This window comes from Brachypodium distachyon, chromosome 2, assembly GCF_000005505.3.
Source record: "Brachypodium distachyon strain Bd21 chromosome 2, Brachypodium_distachyon_v3.0, whole genome shotgun sequence".
Classification (NCBI taxonomy): Eukaryota; Viridiplantae; Streptophyta; class Magnoliopsida; order Poales; family Poaceae; genus Brachypodium; species Brachypodium distachyon.
The window spans coordinates 20,807,853-20,826,784 of record NC_016132.3 but is presented as its reverse complement, the minus strand read 5'-3'; the positions used below and the strand labels follow the sequence as shown (position 1 = coordinate 20,826,784).

The following is an 18,932-nucleotide window of genomic DNA, read 5'->3' as shown; positions in this document are numbered from 1 at the left end:
TTATGGAGGACTCACGGACGTACCAATGGCATTGGTGAGTAATTGAAACAGAATATACAATGTACATCATCATTAAAGCGAAGTGAGATGTTGGATTTGGCCAGCTGAACGACTGAGATCTCTAGGATCCACCATGACCTATGTTTTTAGTCGGAGAGATATATTAGTTGTTTGCTTTGACCCTACAAATGGTTGAGAATTTGTTTGCCCATGAGTTGGCCAATTTTAACAAAAAAGTAAACTAGAATTGATAATGGGACTTTGGCTTAGGGCGTGTACAATGGGGTGACGTCAGCCTTCTCTTAGCGATGTCACATAGGATAAAATCTGATGTGGAAGAGAGAGAATGAAGAAAAAGCACAAGCTTTCTCTTAATTAAGAGATGATCTCTTCACAAGAATGATAAGGCAAAGATAAGACAAATTTATCATTGTACTAGACTTCACCTTTTCTTAGCATTTATTTAGTTAATTTTATTCATCTAAACATTAATTCTAAGATAGAACACTAAGAGATAACCCATTGTACAACATGTTTTGTTGTCTTTTCTGATTGACGTGAAATGCCTAAGATAAAACAGTATTATCAACCATTGTACATGCACTTAGTTGGCTCTCATCCAAACGACAACTAAATTTTGGTCAATGACCAAAAATTCGATAAGGCAAGATTTGGTCTCAATCCAAATTCTGCAGACAACAAATATTCTTCGTTCCATAAATCAAACGCGCACGTCTGCATTCACGTGGTTTCTGATATATCCTATTTTTGTGTTTTCATTTTTCTACTGTACATTTTTTAGTTTGCACGTGTATTTGTATCAGTGTATCACAAATTCACCATAACTCTGCCTACCTCACTGGTCCGGTCGCTGCTGGATGCACCGCCTCCCGTATTCAAACTCGAACAGCCTCCCGGGCGGCCGTGTATTCACAGCTCACAACGGTCATCCCATCCACTCATGGTCTTCCTCCCTCTCCTCGTCCCACGACCTCGAGTCCTCCACACCAAAGCGAGCAAACCCCTCGCGTCCTCCTGATCTAGTCCCCGCCCCTCCGCTCGTGTATTGAGCCAATCTCTCTCCGATGTCAAGCGCCACAGCTGCCGGCGCCTCACCCGCACCGCCAGTTCGTCTGGTTCTGCGGGTTCGCCCACTCCTCACGTCGGAGGCCAGCTCAGCAGCGGCGCCCTGCGTCTCCCTCATCGACAGCCGTCCCCGCGGCGAGGTCACCGTCCTGCTCAAGGATCAGTACAGCAGGTGCGTTTTCCTGTGCTGCTCGAGCATTACCGAGATTTCCCCCCAATTCGTAGCTCCCTTCCCCAAAACGTACTATGATGATTTGATTTTCCTTTTCAAAAAAGCGAAACTAGTGATTTAGTCGACCACCCTCTTGCTTGCTTGCTTGCTTCTCCTTGTTTTGGTACAATCATTCATTTCCTGAACCCTGCAGCCGTAGCGGGTGCTACAAGCTGGATGCGTTCTTCGGCCACGAGGATCGAGTCTGCGACATCTTCGACAAGGAAGTCAGCACCGTGATCCCGGGCATCTTTGAGGGTGTCAACGCGACAGTATTTGCTTATGGGGCCACTGGCAGCGGCAAGACCTACACGATGCAGGTGCCCGTTCCTTTCTCGGGGTCTTGCCCGCAACATGTTCGACGAAATGTCGCTCAGCTCGGCTGCCGACCTATTTCAGTGTTTATGAAACATTGTTGCTGCGCAGGGCAGCGAGGATCTGCCGGGGCTCATCCCCTTGTCGGTGTCAACCATCCTGGCGCGCTGCACGGGCACATGGTGCTCCGTGGAGATCTCGTACTATGAGGTCTACATGGAACGGTGCTACGACCTGCTTGAGCCCAAGGCAAAGGAGATCATGGCCTTGGATGACAAAGATGGTAACCTACAGCTCAAGGGCTTGGCTTGGGTAATATGCTGGGGCGTGCTCATTCTTGAATGTGTTTGCCGGAATGTAGCTTCTGCAATGTGCTTACTACTGCCTTTTGATGTGTTTAAGGTCCCTGTCCGATCAATGGAAGAATTTCAGGAGGTCTACTCGATAGGTGTGCAGAGGAGGAAAGTAGCCCACACAGGTCTGAACGATGTCTCCAGTAGGAGCCATGCTGTGCTCTCCATCAGGGTGATTAATGATATTGTCAAAGGGAAGCTTAACCTCATCGACTTGGCTGGTAGGACTCCGATCCTTGTAACGAGTTGCACATAGCCATATACTTATACAGCCTTTATAATTCCAGTTTAAGACCATTGCTGTTTTGGTTGTATATAGGTAACGAGGACAACAGAAGGACTTGCAATGAAGGGATCCGGCTTCAAGAAAGTGCTAAGATCAATTCTTCGCTGTTCGCATTGTCTAATGTCATTTCGGCGCTCAAGAAGAATGAGCCATGGATACCTTACAGAGAGAGTAAATTGACCCGCATACTGCAAGATTCTCTAGGAGGCAATAGCCTTGCTATCATGATAGCTTGCCTGGTGAGTTTCTGATGTATACTATACATTTGATCCCACAGAGTATAGACACTTGCTGATTGCCTTTGTTTCTTTCAGAATCCCGTGGAATACCAGGAGGCAGTCCAGACAGTAAGTCTGGCTGCTCGTTCAGGTCATATTGCGACCAACATGCCTTCTGCAAGCAAGGAGCAAACTCCTAAAGTAAAGGTTGACATGGAAGCTAAATTGCAAGTGTGGCTGGAAACAAAGGGGAAAACCAAGAGCACCCAAAGAATGAATGGGCTTTTCTCCCCGACTAGATGCAAGACTCCTTCCATGAGCCAAATGAAACAACCAGGATCTGCCCGTCTTTCTAGTAGGGCTAAAGAAAGGAACCAAGATGGTGGTAAAATAAAGAAGTTAGTGTCTCTTATTACACTCAACATGTCTACATAGACCACAAGGGTTTATAGATTTCTTAACTCTTTTATCTTCTGTTGCACAGGGTGCTTTTTGATTCAGCGGTCTGTACTCCAGCTGAAAACATACCAAGACTGAGCTCACAAGATGAAGGAAATACGATTAAGAAAGGTATGGGTTTTAAACATGCATAAGAGTTATATATTTGTATTATTGATTATATATTTCTGAATGTACAAAGATCAGTTAGCCAAGAAGCATAAAGGAGAACTCTAATGGACATACAAAAGCTTTTCATGTCGTTGTATTAGAATGAAAATGCTTAAGAGTCATCGCCAAAAAAATATGCTCAAGAGAGAAAACACTTTACACAAATAACAGACTCGCACCAGCCCTGAATAGACTAAGGTTCACAGCTTGCGCAGAAGCAGAAGCAGAGCTTTTAAAACAAAAGATAACTATTCAATAGAAAGTAATCATATGCAATCTACTTGCATTTTACTTATAGCCAACTTTGGAGCTTGATCCATGTTTCTATATGAGATTCTGAGGTGTAGCATGTTTATGCAGTGGTGCTCCCTTCATTATCTCCTTGCGAAGAGGATAAGTCTGAATCGCCTCTTAGGAAAGCTCTTTCTCCCATTTCTACAAACACGGTTTCTCTCAAGCAGCATACAGCTGATGATGCCAATTGCCTCCCTTCATTGGAGCCTAAAACTCCAATAGGAGCATGTAACATAGTTGAGAAGATTCGAGGTGGTACGCCTCTTGATAAATTTAATGCGGTCCAATCTAACCTGAAGGTCTGCATGGATTTCCTCCTACTTTGTATATCAGCAAACTGTTTTAGTTCAGTGTTGATCTCTAAATGTCTCTGTGTTGCACAGGAATCACTTATTGAGCAATATCTTGAGTTCTTGAATGTTGCAAACAAGTAAGTTTAAACTCTGCCAAAAAAATTATAATTACTTTCTGAAATTTGATTTACTTTGTACCCTCGGACTCATTTCACATATTTCACCCTTTCTAACTATTCGTGTTGTCTATCCATGGATGCAGGGAAGAGCTACAGCAGCTCAAGGTATGGTCCTCGTGCTTCATAATAATCTGATGTTCTGATAGAGATGGTATAGCAGGGTGATAGTTTCCGGCTAATGTTTCTATTCTTTGTCAGGGTATTGGTGAAAAGAGAGCAGAGTATATTCTTGAGCTCCGGGAGGATTCACCCAGACCATTCAAATATGTAAGTTTTCTGGACTATGAAATAATCCCCAGTGAATGCCACTTCATTTTTCACATTCTAATATAATGTGATTTGGCAGCTTTCGGACTTGGGAAATATAGGTCTATCATCAAAACAAGTAACTCTAATGCTGACTTTCTTTTATGTTCTTGTATTCTTTCTTGTACAATTTATCTACATAAAAAGTGCTCAACCTATTTGTTGCTGTATCAAACAGATCCAAGACATCCTACGCAAAACAGCTACTGGAATCTTCAAATGATCACTGGAATTGACAGATGCCTGGAATCATTAGAATGGACTGCTGTAATCTACCACTTTAGAGATGCTGGGTCATGCTAACAGTTGGATTCTTGTCAGTTGTGTTCGCCATTGGTGTAGTTGTGCTGTTATAACTGTCGGGCTGTTGCTGATGTGGTTGGAGTTGTACTGTTAACTGTCAGTCTGTTGCTGACGCTAATATGGAGCAATGGGTTGCTCCGCTTTGCTGCAGCTTTTCTCTTGTACTCCCTCTGATCCTAAATTGTTGTCGAAATATTACATGTATCTAGACGCTTTTTCAGAATAGATACATCCATATTTAGACAAATTTGAGTCAAGAATTTAGAATAGTAACTTTTTTCTGCGAGATTTTCTCTTGTAATCTGTTTTCCCGATGTGATGACCTACTCTATATATTATGTGATGATCTACTCCCTCTGTTACTTAAAGATTGACATATTAGTTTTCATTAAGACCGTACTCTTTATATTGAGTGGGACGCTATTTTCTTGCACTGAGGAGAAGAAAATGAGTTCTACTCCGTAGAATATATCGTGTACCTTGAGTTGACTAACGAGTAAAGAGTGGGCAAACTGCTGTTACTCTATAAAACGAAGAAAGAATTCCATACGACGGACGAGTGCCGGATCTCAATGGAGTAGCAAATTTAAGCTATCGCCCAGCGTGGCGACCACAAGGTTAAGAGCCTTGCGCTCTACCAACTGAGCTAGACGGGCTTTCGCTTTGGATTCAAAAACACATTTACTTATACTATAACTACTACATGTCATTATATGACTATCCTGTTTGATTCTGTTACTTAGAAATGTGCAATCAAGTTCAACCTCATTAAATTTAAAAATATTTAATGCCTGCAATAACTACGATAAATATCTACATTAGAAAAGTTTATGCAGTGCAACGACTATCCAACTTTTGTGCAAGAAAACATCTAGTATTACATAAACAAATGGGCGGCACTTTTTATGAATTGGAGAGAGTAGTATTTATGTATTATAAATTCTGTGACCCATGTGACACATTTTTTTTTTGCTGTGAAAACATTTTAAGAAAGCAAAAAATCATGTAAAAATCGTCCTTGTGATGCAACAATACATAGCATATGTAGAAGTAATAAGCAATTCTAAAAAAGGAACATGTGTTAAAGAAGTGTTGTTCTACAAATATGCAAAATTTCAAGTCAAAACACAGTTGCATTTGGAGGAAATTATCAAAAGCAAATATAAAAATGCATCGTATAATTCCAAACGTAATTGAGTTTGAACTTGAAACTTCACACGCATATTTCAACATGTGCTTTTCTTTAGAATGTTTAAATATTTATTTTAATTTTATGGAAAAAAAATTGTAAAGTGATTTTTATCTGATAAAATGCCTTTTAAAAATCCCAAGAATCAAAGAAGCGGCAATTAACTTTGAGCCAATGCCCAAATTATGCAGTAGTTGTACCGCAGTGTTGTCATTCGCAATAGGAGCACGCTTAGTATATCAGCGTGGCAGCATCGTTTAAATATATGCAACCAGGAGCAACCTTGCCCTGTTTGCAAGGAGAGTCCGAGAAAGCTTGAGATATGAAGCAAACATCGATCCTTTCCTTCAGCCTAGTTGCTACTCCAGCAGTCCAGCTCACAAATCCGATTTATTATTGATTGATGTATTCTTGCATGGGAAAAAATAAAAAATAATTAGGGTGTAACTATTTCTCAGTCACCTGATTTCTAAGAAAAAATCCTTAAATCTCAGTTGGCATATTTGACCCATTGGATTAAGATCTGAAAGTCATTCTCACTCTCGCCTCTCCCACTTGATATCGTTGGATTAAGATCCGATGTAAACACGTCACTGATCTCTAACAAAAAACAGACGACTTCTCGACAAAAAGCCGAAATAATTAACCGTAAAATCACCGCTGACTTCAAGTCTTCAACATGTGGATCACGGATATTCAAAGCGACTTCTCACTCCACACGATCGCCCAATTTTGGAACATGTGGTCGCGGTATCCCCTGGATTTTGATGAGTTCTCTTGAATTCGGACAGCGTCGCGGCAGTACTCTCCACGTTTGTCTTGCTGTCCAATTTTTCATAGATCCACATTAGCCTCTCTAGCACCGATGAGTTTCTGGGCACCGTTGAAAACTCGAAAATAAAGTTCTCCGTGTGCCGCGTATCGTGGAGCACGTGTTGGACGTCAGATTGCTGCGTGTATCGTGGCCGTGGCCTCCCTTTCCAGCTGAGCTGCCCGTTGTCTAACCAGGAGCCGGAAGCCAACAAGCATCTAATGATTCATTGCTATCGCATAGTTTGGTTTCAAGTCCCACGGAAGCCGGGGCTGGGAGATGCACGCCGATCATGAGTCCTTAAATGAAATTTAGTTTGTTTTCAATCAAATTTTCCAAAATTTAATCAAATTTATAGGGAAAATGTATAACCATCTGCGACATCAAACATAGTGACGACAACTTCTTGTGATCTTGGCTTTGTTGTTTGTTCTAGTGTATTTCATTAATCAACAAGACCAGATCATTCAGAAAAAAGAAATCCATAGGCCTAGTCAAATCACACGGTTCCACTTTTATGCCTCCACCGCCAAATCACACTGTTCCCTCGATCATGCCTTCACCAACCTACCCAACCCGGCACCCGCACAAGCACAACGGAACCATCGCTATCCCGATCGAAGCACTCCCATCGCTGTTTCGCACCACCTCAACTGCCCAGTTTAAGCGCCGGAAACGCGCTGTACGTTGTTTGACTTATCAGTCGCTTTCTTCTGGCCCTTTTCCGTAATGGAGCAAGCGTACCTCACCTCACGCCACCTGGACCCCTCGGGAACTCAACCGAAGATGCCCAGGTGAGGTCTCGTTTCTTACCGTTGGATGTGCTTCGAAGTCGCCGCTGCTGCCTCTGTTCTGCATCCTTTGGGGCTCCGTTTTGACTCTGGCAAGTGGCGAGCACGAACGAACGGCTCCATCGTATCGCACGCATCGCATCGGTGCCCGCCGTCGGGTGAGCGACCGAGGCCGGCCGACGTGCCGCGCACCACCCCGCCCACACCCCGCGCACCCACGCCGCCACCACTCTCCCTCGCGTTTAAGCGCCTCGCCTCCATTGCGCGCCGATCGCGCGCGGCGGGGGAAGCCCTAAACCTAGCTCCTGAGTCCTGACCAGGCTCCCGTCCAGGGCAGTTTTGTTCGCGAAGGCATCGGGGTAGCCAGGGCCCCGATGCAGGGCCAGGTGTACAGCCGCCTGGGGAGCTTTGGCGCGGGCACGCCGTCGCCTCCCCCGCCCCCGTCCCCGGTGCGGGCCGGGGGGAGGCGGACGCCGTCCAAGGCGGGCTCGGCCAGGGGATCCCTCGAAGCGGCGGCTGGGGTCGGGTGGGCCGGCGCCGCCAAGAGGGCGGCGTGGGCGCTGCTCGCCGCGCTGCTGCGGAGGCAGGCCGTGTTCCTCTTCGCGCCGCTGCTGTACGTGGCGGCGATGCTGCTGTATATGGGCTCCCTCCCGCTCGACGTCGTGCCGCGGATCATCGCGCGCTCCGCGCCCGGCTCGGTGTACCGCAGCCCTCAGCTGTACGCGCGCCTCCGCGCCGAGATGGACGCCGACAACTACACCGACGCGGTCAGTGGATTTACTTGCCCGTTCCTTGTCGCATTTGTATTCCCGAGTTGCAATGTGGCGCAATGTTTGGGGATTTTTGTTACTAACAACTGTCCAGTGTAATGTTGGATTGGTTCACGTGTTGAAGTTTTCTCTTATGTTCTGATCGAGCAGACATAGTGTACCATGCGAGTATTAGCAAGTGACTGCTAGCTGATGTGTATTAGTTCGAGTTGAGCTCTGGTCTTCTTCAAATAGCCGGAAATGGCACTGGAGTGGTTGTTGACTTGTTCTTCAGTTACATTTTTGCGGCCTCCTGGGATGACAAGAACAATTAATGACGCATCATTGTCAGAAGCTTGATTCTGTTTGTGGAGCATCGTATGATATAGTCACTCCTTCTAAGATCATGGAGTGTTTTAGTTAGATAAGTTGTCTCGGTTTGCCATCTGCAGGCTTGAGGGATGTCACTGATCTGCTCTTGACTTCCTTTAGTAATGTAACCTGTCAAGTGTCAATGCCCACAAGGTGTTCGACAGGAAGACCAATTGTGGTTAATACTACTTTATTTGTTTTATGCTATCTCTCTTGCTTCATCCACATAATTGTCTTGCTCGTTTCTTATTTACAATGCACGGTATTCCGCATACATGCTTCTTTCTCTCACATTGTCATATTTTTGTAGTTAGCAACTGTATGGAGACAAACTTACAAAGGTGGTGTCTGGCGACCTTGCATACACAATATGTCAAAAAGTATGCCATCTATACCTGTCTTCTTTTGTCCTGACTAAACTAAATAAGATACAGCTGATGTGAACACTTATCCATTGCCCTAATTTCTTGATTGCTTGATTTCTCTGTTATTATGTATTTTACTCTCTACTATACTTGTTCGGATCTATGGTAGAAAACTTGCTTTCTTGTATGTTGTCATGCAGAAAGTTAACTGTCATGTCTTAACAATTTGTTAGTCCGACTTACATTTTTACTACTGTATTACTCAAATGCCAATATTACGACAGATCTTGTTTCCTTCTGTTATCTAGTCACAGCTCCTCTGTGGTGAGTTCCTAATAAAACTTACCAGCACAGCATGACAACATGTTGAGACCAAGTATGCTTTACTACATATAGGAAATTTATAACAGTGCCACTAGTTGATTCTGGTACTCTGACTTCGCCATTGCGAAATTTATGACAATGCCACTGGTTTATATATGAGCTGGTAAATTATCATATAGATTAAGTTGATCATCTAACTGATACCGTGGTCCTTTGTGTTATCCAATGAACATTGTACGCTTTTCTTTTAATATCTATTTTACTAAGTTTAACTTGCTTGGTAGTTGGAACACTTTTATAATATACCCAGCTTATTATGATTCCTTTCTCTCCTTGTATTACTTTCATACCACATGGACATATTTACAAAACACAGTACTTCGAAAGTAGTGCCTAATAGCCTTTTTGTTACGTGTGTAGGTTTGCCTGAATCAAATGGCTATATATATGTGGAGGCAAATGGGGGTTTGAATCAACAAAGAACATCGGTAGTTGCCTTTCCTCAATGGTTACTGATGCTTCTCTTCATATTTGACAATTTATATTTGTTCATGGCATAATTCTTTCCTAGTAACTTGAGGTACTCACGTGTGCTTCCCTTTCTTCTGTTTTTCTTGGCTTTCAGATATGCAATGCAGTTGCTATTGCTGGTTTTCTAAATGCCACTCTTGTTATCCCGAATTTCCATTTTCACAGCATTTGGAAGGATCCAAGGTCTCCGAATTTCCCTCTCGCTCCATCCTCAAATGTTTCTTTGACTGATTGTCCACTTTGACATTAGTTCTGAAATATATTTTGAGAGATAACAGTGTGTTTGGTTCGTGGCTAAATCAATTGGTCTTTGTTTGGATGTTTGCCTATTTTCTTGGCATGCACATGTCCCTTCGGCCGTTTCGTAGCCAAATTCTTGCCCGTCTTTGGACAAACATTGGCAACTAAAACCTTGGCCAAAATTTTGGTAGGTTCACGAAAAGGACTAAAACTGGTGTGAGTTGTTATCCTTGTTTGCATATCATAGAGTAACTTGAATTCATTGAAGGGATGGTGGTGTGTCTTGCTGAGAAACATAAAATAGTAAGATTAATTAGATAATTTAAGAGATGAATTGGCACACATTCCTGATGTTTGGACCCCTTTGCCTATAGTTGGACATCTTATATATTCGCTCTTGTTGGTTGGATGCCTCTGCCATTAGTTCCAGTTCCTTCAACCACATTCGTATACATCTATTAGAGTTAGCATTTTTATACTAATAAAAAATACCACCTGTCAGTATGCAGAGTTACAGACTTAAAGTAACAAAAACATGATTGCTGACGTTTTCTTTTGGATACAGCAAATTCAGTGACATTTATGATGAAGAACATTTTGTGAAACGACTACAGAATGATGTTCGCGTAGTTGACAAGGTACCTGACTATATAATGGAGCGTTTCGGTCACAATCTAAGCAACGTAATCAATTTCAAGATAAAAGCTTGGTCTCCTATTAAATACTACAAAGATGTTGTTCTTCCAAAGTTGGTTGAGGAAAGGTGAGTTAAAATCCGATTCAGTTGTGTCTTTGAAATTAAAGTTGCTTGTGTGTAATTACTTTGGCTTTATCATGGTTTGATATGCATATGTTTATTCCTAGTGTATTAGTTTTTTGGTAGTGGCTTGGCTTCAGTATAATGTAAATATGTAACTACTAAGCTTTTGCAAGTGCTTCTAGCTTCAGTTATGGTATAAACACTCACAGAAGTGCTAGTGTGCTAGAAAGGAATTCGATGTCGTTCTCACATGGAAATCTATAACTTTGGTAAATATTGCTAGCTCTTGATCTCTTAGAGAGGGGATGGTGGGCCAGGATTAGGCTAGGGTCATGAACTTGGCGATTGGGCGCCGTGGAGGTGCGTGCAAATAAAACAATAGGATGTGCTGGGGCAAATTAAAGATTTATTTCTTTTCTAATTTTTTGTTTGATTTAATCACGGCGGCTACCTCATTGTATAGAGGGTCTGCCTAACATACTGACTGCACATTTAAATTTTCAAGGTAAAATTCATTCTGCCAAATATGAAATGAAAAATCAAAAGGAAAAGGGAAAAGGCAAATGTTACTACACGTATCGAATTTCTCTCTTTTTTTGTTCTTCTAATACATATAATTTTCAAGCGGTTATGTAGAAGGGGTTTCGGCCACTGTATAGACTACATCATAAAAATATTCGGAATTTTCTGTTGATTTGATCCCCTGAATCAAAGTTTAATTGCACCATTGCACTTCAAGAGGTGATTACACTTGATATGTTGCATTCTAATTATGATAGTATGCTTACTTTATTATAATGCGGCTCTTTCTGAAGCTATTCTCTAAACTACAGATTCATCAGGATTTCTCCTTTTGCAAATCGACTCTCATTCGATGCCCCACCTGTTGTCCAACGGTTGAGATGCTTGGCGAATTTTGAAGCTTTAAAATTTTCGAACCCGATTGCTACTTTATCTGAGACCTTAATTGCTCGCATGAAAGAAAAAAGTGTTGGAAGCAATGGGAAATATATCGCAGTGCATCTCCGTTTTGAGGAGGTTTGATTTTTTTTTATGAATATTCTTTTTTGAAACCAGGGATTCACTCTTTTCCTGTGCTACGAAATATTGGTGGTATCCACTAATTGTTCTCTTGCAGGATATGGTTGCCTTTTCTTGTTGTGTCTATGATGGTGGTGACGAGGAGAAGAAGGAAATGGATGCAGCCAGAGAAATAGGTTGGAGAGGGAAGTTTACAAAGAGAGGACGGGTAATAAGACCAGGAGTTATACGAATGAATGGTAAATGTCCACTTACACCTCTGGAGGTATGTCCTCGTGGATCTAATATTAGAGCAACTTCTGATTGCTATTAGTGAAACTCTAGAGTTGTTTTTTCTTGAGCGCATTTTGGTAGTCCATGATCTGTTCAATTTCTTTCGTTCAGTAAGACAGATTCCATTTAGGATCTTGACGATCTACATGTATATGATACATTACCTTCAGGTTGGATTAATGCTTCGTGGAATGGGTTTCAGCAATAATACCGCGATTTTTTTGGCGTCTGGAAAGATTTACAGATCGGAGAAAACCATGGCGCCTCTTCTTGAAATGTTTCCTCTTCTGCAGACAAAAGAAACGCTAGCATCAGATGAGGAACTTGCTCCATTTGAGGTATCGCAGAGTCATCTACAAACAAATATGCTGTGGATTTCCATATGGTTATTGTTCTAAAATGACAAATTGTTGCCAGAATTTCTCCTCAAGGATGGCTGCTATCGACTATAGTGTTTGTGCCTATAGTGAAGTTTTCGTGACCACACAAGGTGGGAACTTCCCTCATTTTCTTATGGGACACAGAAGATACTTGTATGGTGGACATTCGAAGACAATTAAGCCAGACAAGAGAAGGCTGGCCATACTCTTTGATAACCCACGAATTGGGTATGATATTACATTTCACACTCAGATTATTTTGACACTTCAGATCCGAAGCAGGCACCTCATATTTATGGCGCCTCTTCATCTCTACAGTCATCCTTTTTCATTTTTATGCAGATGGAAGTCACTGAAACGACACTTGCTTAATATGAGAACGCACAGCGATGCCAAAGGAGTTGAGCTAAAAAGACCGAATGAATCCATATACACCTTTCCATGTCCTGACTGCATGTGCCGCTTGAACAGAACAGCACATTCGAAACCCATACACCCTAGATAGTATACTACTGGCATCTCCGTAAACTAACCTGTTCTTTTCTGGCACAGTAAAGTTTGTTCATTCCATGTGCCATGAGGTGGTGTTTCAACTTCACCTGCAACCTTTCCTGCCAGGGGGTTGTACATCAATTTATCTTCTCCCTAGGGCGGCTCTTTTCCTTGTATAGCCTGTGTCAAGATACCTCAAATTCTCTGCATCTTAGACCATTGTGTGCTAACAATACTGATTTAATCTAACAGTTAGCAGTAGATCTCACTCTGACACCTAGAGGACTCCTATCAGTTGTGGACAGAGTATGTTTGTGATGCTAACAATACACCTTGTACATGGCTCATTAGCAACTTGTCATCATATACAAATTTTGATGGGGGAGGCAAACATTGTAAATTTGTCTCTTAATTATTTTTCCTCTTGCTCGAGAAGTGGGAATTCTTTCTGTATTCTTTACCTTGGTCTTCCCTCTGTTGTAACTTCGTCTGGCACCTATCCATTTTTAATATCAACAACGTAAATTGTATGGTGCTACTTGATTCTCGCTTGTCAATACAGAGCCAAGATATCTTCTTGCAGTATACGCTTGCCTACCTGCTGATTGAAGAATTCTTATGAAGGTTACTCCGATACTCTGTATCGACCAACTGGTGTGTCGTCTGTTCGTCTGCTGATAAGGTACACCATTGTTCATCCTTTTTTTTTATCTTTTTACATCAGTACTATCTCTGTTGATAGGGGACACCACTGTTTATCCTTTTTATCTTCTTACATCAGCGCTATCTTGTTTGTCTATACTGAGTAACCCATTCTGTTGTAGGCCCGAACATTTAAACCTGTCAGTGTGAGCAGCAAGCTTTGATCTCTGAAGGCGTCTCACATGCAAGACCGTTGATGGGGTTGGGAATCTGGGAAGGATGAATACCCGTTCCTCTTAAGCGACAAGACCTGGCAGAGGGATGATGAGGTGAGTTCACAGCAAGCTGAATAGCTTTTTCTCTTGAAATCGGCAGGTTTAGTCATTCAGGGCAGTGCTTTCCTTTGTTCCATCTTTTCAGTTTTCTATTGTTGGGCAAGACGCATAGCTCCCGACATAAAACATATGGCTTCGCAAATTCCATATGGAGCAGTAGATTACGCCGGCCTCGTGATCATGGCGGAAAGCTTGGCCCACTACTTCATACTCCTGCCTTTCCTCACTTGTCCCGTTTCATCCCTCAAAGATACACTGTCTCAGCAGGCAAACTACAGAAGCCAGTCTTGATTCTCTTGAAAGAACAAAAACAATTTGGCCAAAACAGTAACGTGCCTTTACAAAGCAGTCAAGTAAAAACTTTTTTCACTATGATGTAAGGGCCCTTTTGGTTAGAAGAAGTTCCAAAGGAAAATGTAGGATTCCCATATTCGTAAGAATTTTCACCGCTTAGGAAGTTAGGAGCGACGTAGCATAGTATCTTCTTTTCTTGGATTTAACAGGAACACATCAATTCTAACTTGATTTTTCTCATTCGCGCAGGATCTAAGGCAAGAATATCAGACCGTTCTTGAATGCCTTTTGTTCCTTCTTCTCTGTTCGATCGCCTATTCTAGACATGCATTCTTGTACCTGTGTCGGCGTGTTTGTTTCACAGAATATTTGTTCTTGTGTATCGTGTTCATAATATTCCAAACTGGGCGGTCTGAGTGGCATGATAAGGTAAATAGGCTGTTTCGGGTGTTGATGGAGATCCAATGAGAAGCAGTCTTTTCGTCACGCTTGATTCATTCCTAAACAAGGCACACCATAATCTGATTAAGGTGACCGGGTAACGTGATCACGAGTTCAACACTCGCTTTGTGTGCCTTTTCCGGCTCTTTTATGGCAACTCGATTTACGGTAAAGCTAGCCCTTTCATGGTTTTATCCAAGTATAGTACTCCCACTGTTCCATGTTATCTAAATCAACAGTCAGACCCACAAAAGATTCTTAGCCTTTTCTTCAAAAACAATCTGAGCAAAGCTTTTCCTTTGGACTTACCATTACAGCACAAGACTACAAGATCAAGCGAGCAATAAAACCGGCCCAACCAGCAGGCCTAACTGACAGCTGGACCAACATTGCTTGTTGTCCTGGGGGTGACCCACTACTATCGTACCAACTTTTTCCCGAAGACGGTGCCACCACAAATATATGCTCCCCTTCACAGTCACACATATGTCCACTTCTTTATTTAATATTTTTTTTAATTATATCTCGTCTAATTAACTAAAAGAGACAAGTGAGAGAAGGCGGTGACGAATGAGTGCAAATACTTGAGATGCCACGGCCTCCACCGCGTGAGTGTCTGCATGGGAGCTTTGGCCAGTCCGGTAGTTCCTATTCGTAGTTCCTCCCCGCTGCTACTGTACATACAGTCCACCATGCCTGGGGCTGGGCCAGCCGCCCACGCGGCCATGCCATTAATTTCCACAAAGCGCGAGTCACAACGCGCAGGAAGCAGAACAAAAATTTTGCAGTTCGCTCGCACTGAACCCAACCCAACCCCAGAGGTTTACTCCATAAACAAAAAATCGAGATTTGTATCCTACGGGGAAGAAAAAAAAAAGAGTGAGGACAGAACGAAAAAATATTCATTCCGCTCGTGGCTCGTCTCACCACCTCACCGCATCTCGAGCTCTCTCTCACCCCACTCCCTCACTCCAGCACTAGCAATAGCGCTGTGCTCCCGGCGGCACGGCGAGATGCGGGGACAGATCCCTCCCATCCTCCTCGTGGTGCTGGCCGCAGCGGCGCTCCTCCCGCCGCAGCCGGCAGCCGCCGTGGACGTGGCGGCGGTGCTGGCGCCGTTCCCGGACCTCGCGGGCTTCGCGCGGCTGCTCGCGTCCAGCCCCGTGGGGCGGGAGCTGGCCGGGCGGTCCTCGCTGACGCTGCTGGCCGTGCCGGACCGCGACCTCCCGCAGTCGCCCTCGGCGTTCGCCGCCGCCGCGGGCGCCGACCTCGCCGACGTGCTCCGCTACCACGTCCTCCTCGAGTACCTCGCCCCCGCCGACCTTCGCCGCCTCCCTGCCTCCGGGAAGCTCGTCACCACGCTCTTCCAGACCACCGGCCGCGCCTCCTCCGACCTCGGCGCCGTCAACATCACCGCGGGAGGTTCTTCCTTAAGCTCAACCCTCGCAGTCGTCCGCTCACCCGCGCCGTTCCCGGCATCCAACGCGACAGTGCTCGGCTCCATCACGGCCGTCCCCTACAACCTGAGCGTGCTCTCCGTGTCCGGCCTAATCGTCCCCTCGGGGTTCTCCCTATCAGCCTCCGAGTCCCGCCCGGCGCCCGCCGTCAACATCACGCGAATCCTCTCCGACGCGAGGGGGTTCAACGTGGCGGCGTCGATGCTTGAAGCCTCGGGCGTGGCGGAGGAGTTCGAGGACGACGAGCGCGGGGCGGGGATCACGGTGTTCGTCCCCACCGACGACGCCTTCGCGTCCCTCCCCGCCGGGCCCGGGGACCGCCTCCAGTCCCTCCCGGCGGAACGCAAGGCCGTCGTGCTCCGCTACCACGTGCTCCACTCCTACTACCCGCTGGGGTCCCTGGAGTCCATCGTGAACCCGCTGCAGCCCACCCTGGCCACCGAGTTCAGCAGCCAGGCCGGGCGCTTCACGCTCAACATTACCAGAGCTAATGGCTCCGTAGCCATCGACACGGGCGTCGTCCAGGCGACGATTACCCGCACCGTGTTCGACCAGAACCCCGTCGCCGTGTTCGCCGTCTCCAAGGTGCTGTTACCCAAGGAGATGTTCACCAGAAGCACCGCCGACCCTGCCGACATTGTCGCTGCCGGCGTGGCCGCCATCGCGCCCCCTCCGCCGGCCGCCGGATCGATGCCGCCCGAGAGCGCGCGGACGCCGCCCACCAAGCTGTCTTCCCCGCCCGGAATGCGCGGCGGGGACGGCGGCGGGAACGGGAACCTCACGGCGTTGCCGTCGTCGGCGATGGGGAGGAGAGCAAGGATTGGCTGGTGGTGTATAGCGCTGTTGTGTTGTTTCTAGCCGTGCTGCTGCTGGCTGCTCCGGCCTGAGATCCGGCGGTGGTTTAGCTCGGTCCATTTTACTGTCCCTTGATGAGCTCAATTTTTTTTTTTTGCTTTGCGTTTTGTTTTTTGTTTCGTTTCTCCTTTTGTTATTACTAGAAAAATCTTTGTACTGTATACAGTGGGAATTGGAAAGGTGGGGGAGAAAGAGAAGCTAGAGGTGAAGATTTGAGCTGCAAAGCAGCAGCATTCATTTTACTGCTCGCGTCATGTTGAAAAAAAAAGGGGGAAATGATAGCGCCATCCTTTTAAGAATCACGCACCACGACGCGAGACCAAGGATTACAAGGACATCTTTGGTTCGTACTTGGTGCTGGAGTTCTTCCTGGACGCAAGGCAAAAACTCTATGCTTCCGGTCCATCCATCTCTCTGCACCGGGTAAACGGAAGGGGAACGGGGAGAAAGGCGAAGGTGGTGTAGCGGGGTGTGCTTACCGGGGCGGTGAGGGGAGGGCGAGGGTAGGTGGGGGTGGGAATGAGCTGGCGGGGTCCGTCGTCACACCCACAGGCGTCAGCGCGCGCGCGCCCCCCCGTTAGATTCGATCGATCTCTCTCGCCTTTTCCAGTGCTCGCGTCGCCGCCCGACTCTCCACCGCCATTTGTGTGTCCGCTTCTTGTCTCCCGGCGTCCCTGTGTAAAATGCCCTCTCGCCATCCACCGTGGTAGTAGAACACTGCTGGCTACTGCCATCGAACGAATGTGTGAATTCCAGGCCGAAACGTGAAGCGTGGAACTAGCCAGCATCTGTCGCGCATCTCTTCATCCTCCCGGGCCGGGACCTCCATCCACAGTAAAGTCCCATCGCACATTCACGTTTCACATGGGCATCTACAGGGGGCGGGGCCTCCTCTGCCGTTGATGATCTCGCGCGCTTGGACTCCAGCGACAGTCAGCAGGGCTCGATCCGCCCTTAACATCATCAGCAAGCGAGAGATGCAGAACAAGGGGCCGGATAAAGGCGAGATGGATTAGATCATAGATGGTGGTGTCCAAGCGCGCGAGACACTGGATATTTTCTGGTGGTGTCCACGGGAACGAGGGAGAGTGCCCAACAACGTCCACCAACTGGATCGATCCCTTGATCTGGTTTACGCAAAAAGGGCAGCAGCACCGGGTCGAGTCATCCGTGGAGAAGCAACGAGATGCTTCTTGGCTCAGACCTCAGAGTGGAGTTACTAGGCCTAGTGGTCTCTGGGTCCATCCGTTTTGTTTGTGGTTTTGCTAAAGGACCGTCGTGGCCGGGCCGTGTTGTGTTGTCTAATTGGGCCCCGTGTCCCGCCCATGTGCCAGCGCAAATGTGCTTTGCTTCATTGGGGGGGTCGGGTCTCGGGTGATGATGACCAGACCAGATCGTCGAGACTGTGGTAACGGAGTTCACAAGGGGTAGGGTAGTAGCACGGCGTTACAGACGGCTGATCTGACCATCGCGCGCCGTTGGTCTGAGCCTTTTGTTTGACTTCTGGCTCGTCTACGCGGCCACTAAATGAGGCTGCATCTCTGCCGTTTGTTTGACTTGTGGCTCGTCAACATGGCCACTGAATGAGGCTGTAGTGTGGAGTACAGTTGACCAGACCGGACAGGTGTGTCTAAAGAATCTCAAATACTCCATTTTGCGACTGTTGAAATGTGTTATGTTGGAGCTGAACGGTAAGTTTCTGCTGGTCCTGGACCTATAACAGATGACAGATGACGTTGGATCATGGGCGGAGCCAACGCCCAGCCATCCCAGACAGTTGCACCGACTCATCTAATTTTTATTTTATTTTTTTTGAAAGGGAAGGGTCATGAAGGACCCGGGAACTGCATTACTCCATTGAAGCGGTGTGATTACAATTTTCAGAGAGGACCTCAAGATAAACAAAAATTACAACGTAGTCCTCCCTTTTTACAAAAAGGACCCACAGAGAAAGATTTAGATTACAATCCGATCCTTCTCCACCGTTCGTGCTCTGAGACCTCTGGGCATGGCAACCCACTTCATCGCCGGGGACGACACCACTTGGGATGAAGCAGGCTTGAGGCGCCATACCGGAGGCAGGTGATCTCCCTTTAGGCATAGCAGTCGGGAAGAAGAGAGAGTTGCAATGCCTGAC

The 18,932-nt window shown here is 45.8% G+C and overlaps 3 protein-coding genes across 5 annotated transcripts; all 3 read left to right on the top strand.

Moving 5' to 3' along the window:
• The first annotated feature begins 890 nt into the window (after positions 1–890).
• Positions 891–4,803, top strand: LOC100842131 (kinesin-like protein KIN-10C). The gene is made up of 13 exons (XM_003568258.4): positions 891–1,258; positions 1,452–1,617; positions 1,724–1,924; positions 2,015–2,186; positions 2,285–2,490; positions 2,566–2,867; positions 2,954–3,039; positions 3,439–3,671; positions 3,756–3,802; positions 3,928–3,949; positions 4,043–4,111; positions 4,191–4,229; positions 4,329–4,803. Exons 1-13 carry the CDS (start codon positions 1,086–1,088, stop codon positions 4,371–4,373), a joined length of 1,761 nt encoding a protein of 586 aa, XP_003568306.1. The 5' UTR covers positions 891–1,085; the 3' UTR covers positions 4,374–4,803.
• A 2,521-nt stretch (positions 4,804–7,324) lies between these two features.
• Positions 7,325–14,507, top strand: LOC100841835 (protein ESMERALDA 1). Of its 3 annotated transcripts, none has more exons than XM_024460290.1 (12): positions 7,325–8,011; positions 8,676–8,745; positions 9,475–9,542; positions 9,680–9,768; positions 10,391–10,588; positions 11,428–11,623; positions 11,724–11,891; positions 12,070–12,237; positions 12,317–12,507; positions 12,598–13,453; positions 13,596–13,742; positions 14,292–14,507. In XM_024460290.1, exons 1-10 carry the CDS (start codon positions 7,619–7,621, stop codon positions 12,782–12,784), a joined length of 1,728 nt encoding a protein of 575 aa, XP_024316058.1. In that variant the 5' UTR covers positions 7,325–7,618; the 3' UTR covers positions 12,785–13,453; positions 13,596–13,742; positions 14,292–14,507. The 3 variants fall into 3 exon arrangements, with proteins under 3 accessions (XP_024316058.1, XP_024316057.1, XP_003568305.1); XM_024460289.1 differs by having other exon boundaries at positions 7,329–8,011; positions 11,419–11,623; XM_003568257.4 differs by having other exon boundaries at positions 7,333–8,011; positions 11,419–11,623; positions 12,622–13,453.
• A 680-nt stretch (positions 14,508–15,187) lies between these two features.
• Positions 15,188–17,037, top strand: LOC100836751 (fasciclin-like arabinogalactan protein 4). Its single transcript, XM_003566135.4, has one exon. The coding sequence runs from the start codon at positions 15,209–15,211 to the stop codon at positions 16,796–16,798; it is 1,590 nt and encodes a 529-aa protein (XP_003566183.2). The 5' UTR covers positions 15,188–15,208; the 3' UTR covers positions 16,799–17,037.
• The last annotated feature ends 1,895 nt before the right edge of the window (positions 17,038–18,932 follow it).

Coding starts and splice junctions, on each gene's coding strand:
- LOC100842131 (XM_003568258.4), top strand. CDS start 1,086: ATGTCAAGCGCCACAGCTGCCGGCGCCTCACCCGCACCGCCAGTTCGT. Junction 2,491..2,565: donor CTATCATGATAGCTTGCCTG/GTGAGTTTCTGA, acceptor TGTTTCTTTCAG/AATCCCGTGGAATACCAGGA. Junction 3,950..4,042: donor AAGAGCTACAGCAGCTCAAG/GTATGGTCCTCG, acceptor ATTCTTTGTCAG/GGTATTGGTGAAAAGAGAGC.
- LOC100841835 (XM_024460289.1), top strand. CDS start 7,619: ATGCAGGGCCAGGTGTACAGCCGCCTGGGGAGCTTTGGCGCGGGCACG. Junction 11,892..12,069: donor GTCCACTTACACCTCTGGAG/GTATGTCCTCGT, acceptor CATTACCTTCAG/GTTGGATTAATGCTTCGTGG. Junction 12,238..12,316: donor AGGAACTTGCTCCATTTGAG/GTATCGCAGAGT, acceptor AATTGTTGCCAG/AATTTCTCCTCAAGGATGGC.
- LOC100836751 (XM_003566135.4), top strand. CDS start 15,209: ATGCCATTAATTTCCACAAAGCGCGAGTCACAACGCGCAGGAAGCAGA.